This window comes from Halichoerus grypus, chromosome 14, assembly GCF_964656455.1.
Source record: "Halichoerus grypus chromosome 14, mHalGry1.hap1.1, whole genome shotgun sequence".
Taxonomy (NCBI): domain Eukaryota; kingdom Metazoa; phylum Chordata; class Mammalia; order Carnivora; family Phocidae; genus Halichoerus; species Halichoerus grypus.
This window is the reverse complement of record NC_135725.1, coordinates 75,267,148-75,281,595: the sequence shown is the minus strand read 5'-3', so window position 1 is coordinate 75,281,595 and position 14,448 is coordinate 75,267,148. Positions and strand designations below refer to the sequence as shown.

General features: G+C 49.0%; 1 protein-coding gene across 18 annotated transcripts in view; it reads right to left on the bottom strand.

Annotated features, from left to right (window-relative positions):
• TMEM268 (transmembrane protein 268) overlaps nt 1-14,448 on the bottom strand; it is a 288,999-nt gene that overhangs the window by 252,569 nt on the left and 21,982 nt on the right. For 3 of the 18 annotated variants that reach the window (XM_036121889.2, XM_036121895.2, XM_036121898.2), the window contains exon 9: nt 10,480-13,212. The exons of 10 other annotated variants lie outside the window; for them this stretch is intronic. In XM_036121889.2, coding sequence (XP_035977782.1) covers nt 13,033-13,212 — 180 coding nt within the window. In that variant the 3' untranslated portion in view covers nt 10,480-13,032. 5 more of the 18 variants (XM_078061664.1, XM_078061665.1, XM_036121891.2 and 2 more) reach the window with 5 other exon arrangements.

Here is a 14,448-nt window from a genome sequence, read left to right as displayed (position 1 = left end):
AAGAAGACGTTTCTGAACTTCTCTCTGCCCCTGGAAGTGCCAAGGTGAGGCCCTGGACAGCAGAGGCTCGGGTAACAGACAAAACTATGTTAAAATCCCAGCTGCTCCTCTTGGCTGTGAGACCTGAGAGGCAGCTTCATGGGGCTCAGTTCCACCATCTGAAAAGTTAAATGAGTTCAGAGATGTCAAAGGCCTGCCCAAGAAGCTCAGTGAAGGACAGTGTCCTGGACGCTGTGGCTCTTTCTCTTGCCCTGTTAACATCCAAGACTGAAGTCACTGGGGACAATGAGGTAAGTACAGAGTCAGGATGTTTCTATCCATTTCTATGAGCAGGGAGTAAAAGGTCTGTTAGTGGAAGGGAGAGTAGGGATAATAGGGTGTATATTGTCCAACAATCAGAGAGGGCTTGTGTGTTGACTCGGGTCCCACTGGGAGGGTACCTACTCTGTGCAAAGCCCTGTGCTCAGTGCTGGGGTCCAAAGGGGAACTGGATGCATCCCTGCCTCCTAGAGAGCGGGAATCTCTCGCTCATGTTCACTGCCATATCCCTCACCTAGTGCCTGGCACCCGTAGTCCTCAATAAATACATGCGGAACTAATTTTTAGAACCACAGATTGGAGTCTAGAGTCTCACAACTAAGCAGGCAGTGAAAATAGTGTCCATTCAACAAATATCTATTGAGCACCTGCTATAGCGTAATGCAAAGACAGGCAATGGCCATGACCCAGGAAAGCCTGGGGGTCTGTGGGAGCTCAGGAGAGGCCCCTAATTCCTCGCGGGTAGAAGAGATGGCTTCCAGGAGGGAGCAGCCCCTGAGCTGAGTCTCCAGTGGGAGGGGTGAGGGAGATGGGGGGAAGGGCGTGGGCAAAGGCACAGTGGTGACACACTGAGAGCAAGTTTGGGGCGCTGCCAGCAGCTCCTATGGCCGGAGGGCGAGGGGCGAGGCTGGGAGGGAATGAGGCTGGCAGAGCCGGCAGGGCCAGAGCACCGAGTAGTTCCAAGTAGTAGAACAGGGGAGCCCCTGAGGGCTCGAGGCAGAGGATGACGATGGGATTGGCGCTGGAGGCAGACCGGCTTGCAGGTGAGCCAGGGGCCAGCGGGGGAAGCTGTGGTCATGGGGGTCCCAGCAAGGGCAGGGGGTGGAGGGTGGCAGGCAATGGAGGAGATATTTATGAGGTAGGATCACAATGCCTTGATGAATGACTGAATGTGGAAGGAAGGGGAGGCAGGGGCCAGGAGGGGGGGGGGTCCCCTTCTCTGACTCCAGACGCAACGTGAGTAGTGGGACCTGATCCCAGAATAGGGTACATGGGAGGAACAAAAATAGTTTTGGGGGGGATAGAGGAATAAATAGGGAAAATTAAATAGGGGAGATAGGCCTAACTAGAGGGAGAAGGCCTCACGAGAAAAGGCGATGTTTACACCAAGCCATGGAGGAGGAGAGGGATGAGTTGCAGGGATCTCCAGGGAAGAGCATCCCAGGCCGAAGGTGCAGCTGGGACAGAGGGGAGGGGAGGGTGGGAGGAGACAGCAAGGGAGGGGAGGGTGAAGGTAGTGCTGAGATTATAGATTTTTTACAGGGGAGGCCCAGAGAAGGACTTCGGCTTTGATCCTACATGATACGGCACGGGGAGACTCTTGAGCTGAGGTGTGACATGACGTGACTGATTTCCTAAGAGGATTTTGCCTTGTTAACACTAATGAAGACCAGGGCGGAAGAAGCAGGGAGACCAGTCAGGAGGCCATTGCAATGACCCACGTGAGACAGGGTGGTAGCTGGGAGAGGTGGGAAGCCAGTGCCCAAGGGGGAGGCCCTGGAGTGAACCAAAATGTGCAGGGAGTGAATACAGCCACCATGATGAAAACTCCCCGGAGTGGGGCTTTGGCCACAGGGAAAGGGAAATGAGAACAGGAGAGGGCCAGAGGCCGAGAAGAGACAAAGAAGTTTGGGAATAAGACAAGGACGTACGACCTTGGGTCATCAGAGCTTGGAAGTATCCTTGGAGAAATGGTGCAGCCAACCCCTTCCTGTTTAATGGGAGCCTAGGCCCAGAGACAGACGTGGATAAGCCCAAAGCCACACAGCCAATTAGTGGCAGAGCCAGGACTTGGACCGGCAAGGTTGAGCTGTGTTATCAGCTGATGTGCTGATTCAACAAGGTACCCCTACAGGTAGACTGGCAGAGTAGAGGCTCCAAGTCCTTTCCACAGGTAAGACAACTGTGGACAGAAGAGGAAGGCCTGGTCAGACGTAGGCCCACATAGGTAGGCCTGGACATGCCGGCCACAGGGAGCTACAGGAGGTATGGGAGGGGAAGGGGCACGATACCTTGGGAGAGGCTGGCCCTGTGTGACCCAGTGCTTAAATAACAATGGGCTTCTGGGATTGGGGCTGCAGAGCCAGACACCCCAATGCCCTTTCCTCTTCCCACAGCCCACCAAGACATGGCGTCAAAGATCTTCTGTTGTTGCTGCCAGGCCGGCGAGGGGTCCTCTACCGCTGTCTCACGTAGTCCCAGGATGTCCCAGCAGCATCAGCTGCGGTCCTTCAGTAGGTCCTGGAGTGGATGTGTGGTAGCTGGCAAGAACACTGGGGTTCCCTCTCTGGGCTTCGGTCTCCCCAGCCACCCCCTGCTGGGACACATCAGATTTCTTTCAGTCTTTTGGGGGTGTGGGACTAGTTACCCAAGCCCGTAATAGTGTAGCCTAATGATAATTTATTAGATATGAGATATTAGTTAAGATCACTGGTGTCAGTCCTGCATACTAGTTAAATTCTGCCTCAGCCCCTTCCTGAACTTGAGCATGTCACCGAACCTCTCTCTCTGAGCTTCAGCATCCTTCTTTACAAACTGGGGATGATGATAGTACGTTACCTACCTTTCAGGTTGTTGGGAGGATGAGATGAGGCAACCTACAGACGTACCTAGAACACGGCCCCACGTGGAGAAGGCACTCAGCAGGCGCTAACTGTGTGTTCTGGTCAGGACCAGCGAAGCTATGCTGATGTAACAAGTAAACTACAAAGTCTCGCTTGCTTAACCCAGTTTGGGGTGTTTCTAGCTTAAGCGAGCAGACCTTTTTTTTTAAAGCCATCAAGAACATGAGCAGTCCCCACGTGGGCTGTGACTAAGACTGTTTATCCATGTGTAATTCAAAGCCTTTACCGAGGATCAACATTTTCCTTCACTCTTTCAGATCTGAACACAGATTCTCGCAAGAATGGTTTCCAAAAGAGATACGCACACCACCCCGCCAACAACTGGATCCCGAAAGGATGCACTCTTGGGAGGCCCTGAGCGTTCTAGTCGGCAGCGCCCATGCTGTGTGGCTGCCCAAGCAGCTCCTCCGGGAGGAAGGGGGCGGTGAGCAGGAGGCTATGAAGATGGATTCAGAAACTCCCCTGGAGGAGGAGGAGACGTCTGAGCCACCCCTGTGCCACCAGCAAGTCACGCCAGCCACTGCGGGAGGGGCTGCATCCAATTAAAGTCTCTGGTTGCATCACAGGACTGTGTCCCTCCTCCTTTCCCTTCCCCGGCCCTGCTTCTGAGATTCCTCTGAATGTGGAGCAATTAGAACCTGGCGTCTCTTGTAAAGAAATGTGGTTTTAATCATTCTCAAACACTCTCAGCCACTCCTCGCCAGCCTAACGAGGAAGTGCTTCAGAGAGGCCGGTGAGTGTAACGGGTGGCTCTAAGTGGGTGCTATAATAAACATCTAGAGCTGGAGGGCACAATTCTCATCTGCTGGGAGACTCCATTTGGGGCTCAGGGCCATCGTGAACAGCGGGGCGGGTTGCGCACAACTCTGCAACGGACCAGCAGCCCTAGGGTAACGCAACACACCGCCGGTGCTTGCGAAACAAAGCGCGTGCAAACCTGAGTCATACGCCGGAGACCCCACGTGGCTCCACCTTTAGCCAGTGAACCAGGCATGGGAGCCTATCACCTCAACATAATAGGACAATTTGGGGGGAGCAAAAGAATGGGAAGCATGTGGCAACCAACATGGGGGTTTGGGGAAGGCTTCCTGGAAGGGACAGTTGCTTGAGTTTTCTGGGTGTTGAAAGGGAACTCGCCAGGCAAACAGGAGGGGTGTGGTATTCCCGAAGGGGGAGCGAAATCAACGAAGTTGGAAGACAGAGGCACAACCTGAAGGTAGCAAACTTCCATGTTTGGAGTGACTAAAGTGAAAACTTGAGCCAGGGGGTGGTGGGAGGTGAGCGGGGCGGAGGATCGTTAAAAGCTCCAGATCCTGGGAAGGAGGTTGGACCCTCCCCTGAAGGTGATGGGGGCACCACAGATGAGTTTCAGGCAACAAAATGACATAGCCCTATTTCTGATTTTTGCAATACGACACGGAGAGTTGTTAAGACAGCTTCTCCTACCAGCTCTCCCTGTGCCGGCTCCCACCTCAGAAAAGAGAGAAAGAAAGAAAAATGATGTCTTACGCCATAGCACTGTCGACTAAAACTCACACCTACAACGCAAAGCCCATCCTGGCTGCAATTTAAAGGATGTGTAAATTCTGGTATGTCGCTGATTCTTCTAAGTGCTTTATAAATATCCACTCACCTAGCATAAAACCCAACAAGGTTAGTGTGATTAGGACACTGGTTTTACAGAACAGGAAACCGAGACACAGCTTATAGAAGGCTCTGGAGGTTACACTAAAAGCAGTGGCAGAGCTGAACCTTGAACCCAGGAAGCCTGATTCCGGAGTTGACGCTCTTAACCAACCAGTTATGCTGCCCTTCACAATGACGGGAGAGTGACATCCAGTTATTGCTCTTGGCTCCCAAATGGACTGTTCATTGCCTGCACTTCAAACAGGGAGCTGGGCCCTTGAAATCTTTTTCCTTTGGCAACTGGTGCAATGTTAAGCTTTGCCAGTAGGAGGCGCTGGAGACACTGGAGGAAGAAGGGCTTTCCCTCCTGGTTCCGGTGCGCTCATCTTAGCAGGCTCCTGCAGTCCACCCAGTTCCTCCAATCATCTGGTTTTGGCAGTGCACACGGCTTCCCAAGCACCCAGTTCCTGCTGTGCAGAAGCTTCTCCAACATCAGGTTCCTGCAGTGGAGACAACGTTCCAGCACCCAGATCCTGCATGGTGGTTAGTAGTACTTAGCAGCGAACAACTTCTCCCAGTGCCCACCAACAAACTGGGAAGTACCTCCATCTCTCTGTGATAGCTTTCCCTGGCACCTTCAAGTGCAGATTTCTAGAACATTCTATCAACACAGCAGCTCAGAGATTTCTCTGCATCCAGGAAGCCACAGCTATGTCCTTCCCTAACAAGGTCCAGATTTCACCTGGGGATGGGGTGTGGAGGGAACTTCCTTGGGGGCTCTCTCTCCACCCGAGGGGTGGTAGCTGTTCCTTCCATGCGCTCTTCTATACTCTTTGGCGTCTCTTTACTTCTTACTTACGAATCCATTATTCAACTTCCCTGTTACACTTAATCATTCTTTCTATCAAACTTCCCATATTCGAATGACCGTGTAGTTTTTGCCATCTGATGGGACCCCGACTGACACAAACACCTCAGGAGGCGGCCGGGGCAGTCAGCCATGACAGCAGTCCCGGGACGGAGAGGAGAGCCCCGATACAGTAGATTTCTCAGGCAAAGCTGGCCAGTTCCTCACTCAGAACCATACAGAGAAGAAGGTTCTGGGAAAGGAGGTTCTTGACTTCTGCCACACAGAGAACTGAGAAGGGAGGTGGGCTTGAGGCCAGGTTGACAACACACAGAAGATCATTTCACCTTGCGCTAGGTCAAGCTGCAGGAGGCCTATGGGATGTCTAGGGGGCCACCACTGGAAGGAGGTTGGAAATACTTAGCTGGAAAGGATAAAAGAACAATGGTTGGAAGGAAGCAAGAGGGCCTGCTAATTGCGTGTGCCTTATCAGTTCAGTAGGCTCAAGCGCCTCTTCTACGCAAGGGAAGACACCCCAGGAGCGTCGGTCAGGTGGAGAGAAAGTATGCTCCCCTGGGGCCCCTTTGTTCTCCGTCCTTCTCTCCTACCAGTTGTCACACTGCACGCCCAGGACCCACCCTCTGACCCAGCTTCTTCTCATCCTATGCATTCCTCCCCACCTGCCATGCCAAGGGCCCACCTTCCTTCCCCAGAGAGCCCCCGTGTTTCTGACATGCTGGAACGGTGGCCTGCAGCAGGTGCTCCTGAAATGTCACTTCCTGCTCTGATCATTTAGAAGCCTCTCCGCAGAGGGATGAGAAGAGGCTCACATCGTATGAACTTGTCAGAGGGTTCTTGGCCTCAGGGTGATCTCTTTCTTTGAAGGATTTTCAAACAGTAACAGTAAAAATAATAACAGAAGCCACAGCTGGATCTGACCTCTGACTATGGCAGACTAGTTTGTATCAGACCAATCCTCCCACTGAGAGCAGTTCAAAAAGCTGTAGTTTGGGGTTTTTTTGTTGTTGCGTTTTTTGGGTTTTCTTAAATCTGTTTGAATGCATCAGAGAGCTCCCAGGGCAGTGAGGAGTTGGACCAACATCCTGGAGAGAAAGGAAGTGCAAAGGGCTGAAATGCACATTGAGGTCTCCTGACCTCCTGGAGGCACCTGCCAATTCCTAAGCAGGGTCTAAGAGGCTGAAAAACTGGGAGGAACTTTCAGCAGACTCACAGCTTGGGGTAACAAAAATTAGAAGTTGAGGGCTCACCCTGAAGGAGGAATTCACCCTAGAGGAGGAGTCCTGGTTTTAAACAAGTTTCAAAAACAAACAAACAAATAAAAACAAAACAAAACAAAACAAAAACAGGTTTTCAGTTAAAGTACCTTAAGGGGAAGTCAGGGCTATCCAGAAATAGACCAGGCCTTACTAGGACTGGAACCTAGAATCAAATCTATCCCAACCCTACTTTTCTCAGAAGCAAAAGTAAATCCACTCTAAAGGAATATCCAGAGTCTTGTATATCTCTTCAATTGTTCACTTTTTAAAAGGAGTCTAGCATTCAATCAAAAGATACCAAGAATACCAGAAGATAAGAAAGACCAACTGACCGAAAAGCAAAAGAAACGCATCTCACAGAAGAACCAGAAACTGGAGTCAGCAAACATGCATTTTAACACATTGAAGAAAACAGGCGACGAGACGGGTAATTTCATCTGAACACTGTAACCTGTATTAAAAAGTCAATTAAACATTTTAGGACTGGATCCCAGGCGAGCTGAAATGAAGAACTCAATCGAAAGGATTAACCACCTATTGTAACACAAAGGAAGGCAGGAGGAATGAAGCAGAACGGACCAGTAGAAAACATTCAGACTGAATCGTGAAGAACCAAAAGCATGGGAAGTGCAAAGAGCCGTCGAGATGCAGAGAAAAACTGTTCAACACATGGCATGAGAGCCTCAGAGGGAGATGAGAGAGAACAGGGGAGAAGCTACGATGGAAGAAGCCATGTCAGGGATCCCGGATGCGTCGGGGAGCCCAAGCAGAAGCTAAAGGAAGACACACCTGGATGCATACACCACACCTGCCGAAGCCCCCAGCAGATCAGAACAGCAACAGATGGAGAGCTGACTTTGCAAATGCAAACAAAGCAAGCCAAGGACATCTTCCAAAGTTGGTGTGGTCGTGGGTTTTTTTTGACATCTTCCAAAGTTGGTGTGGTCGTGGGGTTTTTTTTTTTACATCTTCCAAAGTTGGTGTGGTCATGGGGTTTTTTTGACATCTTCCAAATTTTTAAAGAAAATAGCTGTAGTGCCCTAGAATTCTTGACGCACCAAAAATATCTTTCACAATTCGAGACAAAACAGAGGCTTTTCAGCAACAAAAACTCCATCTGTCACCTGAGGGTCTGTATGGGAAGGAAAATGCCAAAGGTAGTTCTAAATGTACTGCATGCTCTCCTGGACTGAAGAAAAATTCCAAAGGTAGTTCCAGGAAAAGGAGAATAATCATGGATAAATGTGTGGAAATGCAGGAAGAAACAAAAAGTAAGAAAAAGGTAACAGATAAAGAGTAATAAAAAGTAAACATGGGGATAAATCTAAATGAGTGCTGGTTATATAATAATGTCTGTTGTGATTTAAGACAGAGAACTGAGGGGCGCCTGGGTGGCTCAGTTGGTTGGGCGTCTGCCTTCAGCTCTGGTCATGATCCCAGGGTCCTGGGATGGAGCCCCGCATCGAGCTCCCTGCTCGGTGAGGAGTCTGCTCTTCCCCCTCCTCTGCTTCTCTATTCCTCACCCACTTGTGCTCTCTCTCTCTCAAATAAATAAAATCTTAAAAAAAAAAAAAAAAGCAGAGAATTCTTTTTAATCCCACAGGTCCACAGGAAGGGTTCCTTAAATATAGAAACACAGATAAATTGAAAGTAAAAGATGAGCAAATATATACTGTGTAATCCCTAATCCAAAGAAAGCTAATGGGTCAGACAGAGTAGATTTTAAGGCAATAATCTAATAGAGAGGGCGCCTGGGTGGCTCAGATGGTTAAGCGTCTACCTTCGGCTCAGGTCATGATCTCAGGGTCCTGGGATCGAGTCCCGCATCGGGCTCCCTGCTCCTTGGGAGCCTGCTTCTCCCTCTGCCTCTCTCTCTCTCTCTCTGTCTCTCATGAATAAATAAATAAAATCTTTAAAAAAAAATTAATCTAATAGAGATAAGGAGGGACATTTCATAAAGATGAAAGGGCCAAGCCACTGGGAAGTTTTAACAACCCTAAATTTGTCTGCACGTGTATGACAGCAGAGCAAAACTTGTCAGCAGTGAACTAAGAGGGCGCCTGGGTGGCTCAGTTGGTTAAGCAACTGCCTTCACCTCAGGTCATGATCCTGGAGTCCCGGGATCGAGTCCCACATCAGGCTCCCTGCTCGGCAGGGAGTCTGCTTCTCCCTCTGACCCTCCCCCCTCTCGTGCTCTCTCTCTCATTCTCTTTCTCAAATAAATAAATAAAATCTTTTAAAAAAAAGTGAACTAAGAGATATGTTCACACAAAAACTTATACGTAATTGTTCTCAGCAGCATTATTCACAGAAGCCAAAAAGTAGAAACCACCCAGCTGAAGAAGGATAAACAAAATGGGATATATCCATGTAATGGAATATCATTCAGGAATAATAAGGAATTAAAAATTAATCATAAGGAATAATGATACATGCTATAACATGGAGGAATCTTGAAAATATTTTGTTACTACTAGAAAAGCTTGACATAAAAGGACATATACTGTATGTTCCATTTATAGGAAATATCCAGAAGGGGAAAATCCAGAGATAGAAAGCAGATCAGCAGTTGTCACGGCTGGGGGGTGGGGGGTGGGGGGGTGGGGGGATGGGGAGTGACTGCTAATGGGTATGGGGTTTTGGCGGGGGAGGCACAGGGAAGGTGATGAAAATGTTCCAGAATAAAATAGTTGTCATGGTCATGCAATCCTGTGAATATACTGAAAACCACTGAACTGTATACTTTAAAACGGTGCGTTTTGGGGGGCACCTGGGTGGCTCAGTCACTTAAGCATCAGACTCTTGGTTTGGGCTCAGATCATGACCTCACGGTCGTGAAATCGCCCCAACAGGCTCAGCATGGAGTCTGCTTGGGATTTTTTCCCTCTGCCCCTCACTTATGTGTGTGCGCATGCTCCCTCTCTCTTCTGGAAAAAATAAATAAATCTTTAAAACAGTGAGTTTTATGCTATGTGAATTACATCTCAATTTTTTAAAACGATGTAAAAAAAAAAATGTGTCGTAAGTAAAAGGCAAAGGGCACCTGGGTGGCTCAGTCATTAAGCATCTGCCTTCGGCTCTTGTGATCCCAGGGTCCTGGGTCGAGCCCCACATCGGGCTCCCTGCTCAGCGGGAAGCCTGCTTCTCCCTCTCCCACTCCCCCTGCTTGTGTTCCCTCTTTCGCTGTGTCTCTCTCTGTCAAATAAATTAAAAAAAAAAAAAAAGAAGAAGAAGAAGAAGAAGTAAAAGGTAAAACAGAAAATCTACAGTCGTACTTGGAGATTTTCCTCCCTCAGTGACTGATAGCACAAACAACCTGAAATGGGTAAGGATGCAGATTTGAGGAACGCAGGTCTGAACTGGCACCAACAGACACGGGGAGCAAACAGCATGCAGCGGCGGCACAGAAATGCGGTCATTGATGGAGCCCTGACTTTGGACCATACTATGGCCCAGACCTTGTACTTCCCATGCAACACCTCAGTTAATCCCCCTATCCTCACACCCTCCCTTATGGGTGAAGAAATGGAGGTATAGGAGGAATAGAGAGGGTGAGCATGTGGCCCAAAGTCACCAGCTTGCTGCTACCTCCCGGTACTGAATTTCAGAGAGATTGGACTAGAAGCTTTATTCACATAAACACATCCCACGGTGCTGGAGTAACTGAGGTCTTATGCAGACTGAATAAACATTAACTGTTAAAGACCTACTACGTCAATAAATATATATCCTGGGCACCTACGGTATATAAGACATAGTGAGAGATTAAAAAATATATATATATATATATATAGCAACAATTTATTGTGCTCTTACTCAAGCTTGCAACTCAAAGTTGCAAGTACTTTACATTTAATCTTCACAATACCTGCCAAGGAGGTACTCTTATCCTCATTCCACACATGAGGAGGGACACCCAAGGATGGGAAGGACGCTGCTCCAAGGAGCAGAACCTGGATCTGAGTCAATCTAGAAGCCAAGCTCTGAGCCACACCCTCCGCTCGCCCATCAAGACACCACCTCCGTGCCTGTCCTCGGCACACAGCCTTGAAGCACAGCGTGTCCATTGATGGATTCTGATCCTCACACAACCCTGGGAGGCAGGCAAGGCAGAGATCACAGGATTTTCTAAATGAGAAAACCAAGGGGCAGATGCAAAGGAAGTACCTGGGGGCACACCTGAGTGTACCACCCACCAGGTGAGACCACCAGAAACTTGGAGAGGAAAAAGCAGGAAAGAACCCCTCCAGGAGGGTCTGTAAGTCAGCCTTGAAATGGAAGAACAGCTGTTCCGTCATTTAACAGACACATTTTTATTCTCTTACGAGACTTACCAGGGTTTTATGGGTGGATGATAAAGACGGGCTTCTACAGATCCTGTCCCCAGCCCGCATATTCTCTGCGGCAGGTGAGAAGGACAGTGACTGCCTCCACGAGTTACTCTTACTGAGCATAGCTGCCCTCAGAGAAATCTCTAAAGAGAAATGCCTACAATGGCCATTTCCGAGGGTGGGTCTATGTCCACAATTTCTCTTCTCTGGCTCAGAGAAAGAAAACAGTCAGACTGGTCTCTTACACAGCAAGTCACCCACACAATTACCTTTCATGTTCACCAGATCCATTTATAAAGGAGTAAACCGGCCCTCGGACAGGGTAAGTGACGTAGCCAACGGTCATGCTTCTAGGAAGCTTCTCACCTGGCATGAGAATCCAGGTCTCCTGCTCGCTAGGCCCGTGTTCTGTCCAAAGGCCGATCAGGTCTGGGACACCTCGGTCATGTAAGGCTAGAGGACCTTCTACATGTAGATAAAAACATAACAGGCCAAGGGCTAGACTGGAACAGAAAAAGCCAGAACTTTGGCTTTGGAAGGGCAATTAAGAATCATCCAGCCTGTCCACTATATATCCTTTTATATAACGATGAGTAAACTGAGGACTGGCTGAAAGTTGCACAGCCAGAAATGTCAGTCAGGACCAGAACCCAGGTCTGTGCCAACTTCATCATTCAACTGAGTAGAGAGCACAATCTGCAAATGTTACTATGGAGATGACAAAGCACTCAATCCACTGGATTTTTTTTCCTTAGCAGGTCCAGGCCATGCACAAAAATTGTAAGGTGAGATCTTCGTCCTTCAGCTTAGTCTAGCTCGAAAAATACACATGTGCATAGGAAAGCAGAATAACATAAAACCTCAACAAAGGCAGCAGCTACATTAAGAATTTAGAGGAGGCAGTGAAGCAGGGCATGTTCTATGTTGAAAGGCTTCCTGAAGGAGGGTAAGTAAAGCTGGGCTTTGAAGCATGCACAGGAGTTCAACGGACGCAACGGAATAGGTATGTTAGTCCAGGAAAAAGTTTTAACTTAGCAAGAAGTTCTGTGGGAGATGAAGCCAAAACTACAGATGAGGGCTGGGTCCTGGAGGTTGGGGAGCCTTCGCGTGCCAGAGCAGGTCTTTTGGATTTGGGCCTATGGAATAATCGGTCTTCAAACTTGCTCAGGAGCAGAGAACCTGGAAGCCCCCGAGCTCCTCATGGAACGCCATGAGTGACAGATTATGCTTCATTCCAGGACAGTGTTAGTGTCAGAAAATACAGGACTGTGGGTCTAGGCCTGAAGGAGAAAACCACAACCACAAGCATGCATGCCGTTAAACAAAAGACATCCACAAATCAGAATCGATCTTTTCCAAAGAGTTCCATCATCAGTTACATGCTGTTGGTTTCTTTCTTCTGTCCCCTGGAAGTGTGTGTCCTAGCAAACAACATGGGGCCATTGTTTTTCATAAAATAAAGGGCAGGAGAAACTTAAAAGTGGGGAACATTCTGAGAACTGACTTCTTTCCTTCAGATTAGGAATTCTAGAGGGCCAAGGTAATGCTACAGAGAGCAGAGTCCTCTCCAAGGCTCAGTTTCCCCATCTGACATGAAGTAGCTGAGGATGGGAGCATCATCGGAGACCAAGCTTTGGACACATGGTTGGCCCAGTAGGGTCCTCTTCACATTTCCTGGGCTCTCCAAACAATGAAAGGCATGGGAGAGTGGCCCTCCGTCCGTGCCCCTGGTTCTAGGCAGCACAGAGTAGTCTGGAGTGGGACCAGCTTGGCTACCAGCAGCTTCTGAAAAGGCCAGGGGTCAGCATGGGACGTCAACAGGCATTTCTGTGCAGAGTCCTGGAGTGAGCACGATTCCACCCCTGCTGCTGACATGACTGACACTCTTCAGCGTGCTCCTAGATGCTTCTCTCCTCACCTGGGGGCTCACGTGCAGCCAGCTGGGGCACCAAGCCTTCCCGATGTCTCACCTTCAGCCTTGCAGGAAGCTGGGTGCCTTCCTCCCTAGGTCACCTGGCCAGGAAGGGGCAGCACCCAGTGCCCAGGATATGGGCTTCTATGAGCTGGCAGGGGCAGGGAAACCTTGCAGAGTCTGTGTGCCGTGTCCCCACTGCCTGGGGGAGCTGCGAGGTCACCAGGAGCCGGATGTAGTAGCCACCAAATACCGCCAGCAGGTGCTGGGCCATTTCCTGGAAGAGGCAGGGGAGCAGAGTGAGGGCCACCGAGAAGCATCTCATGCACGACGGGAAAGCCAAGTGGTCCTCACAGCCCTGGACCAGCAGTGATGCTCACTGGGAAGAACCCTGCCAGGTCCTCACCTGGGGCTCCTCGGAGACGCCTGGACTGGTCTGGACGCCCAGCTCTGCTACTCACCCCATGGGGTGCCTGCAGCCTCAGCTTCCCCACCTCCAAGGTGGGTGACCTAACTGCTCAGAGGCAGTAAGAATAACCACAAAAAAACCATTTTTTTGGCTGACCACTTATTTATACCAACCAATCTCACACGCACTGTTTCCAGCTCCAAATGACCGCGAGGCTATAAAGTGCACAGGGTCAAGGTAACGTACTTGAAGTTAATCATTAGTAAATGGGGGTGGGGTGAGGGGATCATTCCCATGAGATGGCAGGATCCTTCAATTCATAGCAGGCACCTGCTGGATTTCTTGAGACAAGTACTCCTACCAGACTAAGAGTTTGCTTTTAAAAAGCAGATTTATCACAAGAAAGACAAATAGTGTATATATGAGTCTACTTATCTGAAGCAGGTAGTAGTAAATTCAGAGAGACAGAAAATGTGCTTTTCAGGGGCCGGGGGAAGAGGAAAAGGGGGAAGTTCGTGTTTCGTGGGTATGGAGTTTCAGTTTGGGAAGATGAAAAGGTTCTGGAGATGTTTCATGCTGATGGTCGCACAACAATGCAAATGTACTTAAGGCCCCTGATTCATACATTTAGAAATGGTTATGGTGGCAAATTTTCTATTATGTATATTTTACTGTAATGAAAAAAAATTTAAAGATTAAAAAAAAGAATTTAAAAAATTAGATTTAAGGGGCGCCTGGGTGGCTCAGTCGTTAAGCTTCTGCCTTCGGCTCAGGTCATGATCCCAGGGGCCTGGGATCGAGCCCCGCATCGGGCTCCCTGCTCCGCGGGAAGCCTGCTTCTCCCTCTCCCACTCCCCCTGCTTGTGTTCCCTCTCTCGCTGTGTCTCTGTCAAATGAATAAATAAAATCTTTTAAAAAAATTATAAATAAAAAGAAAATTGGATTTAATGCATGCTCTTATTAACACATTTGGTCTCTTAAGTTCTATTTGTTGGACTGGCAGTTGGGATCCCAGAGGAAATGTTTCGGTCCCGTCGGCGCGACACTGAGCGTTTTTCACAGTCTCTGTGTCCAGTGTGAATGTAATAAAGTAAGGTGTGGGTC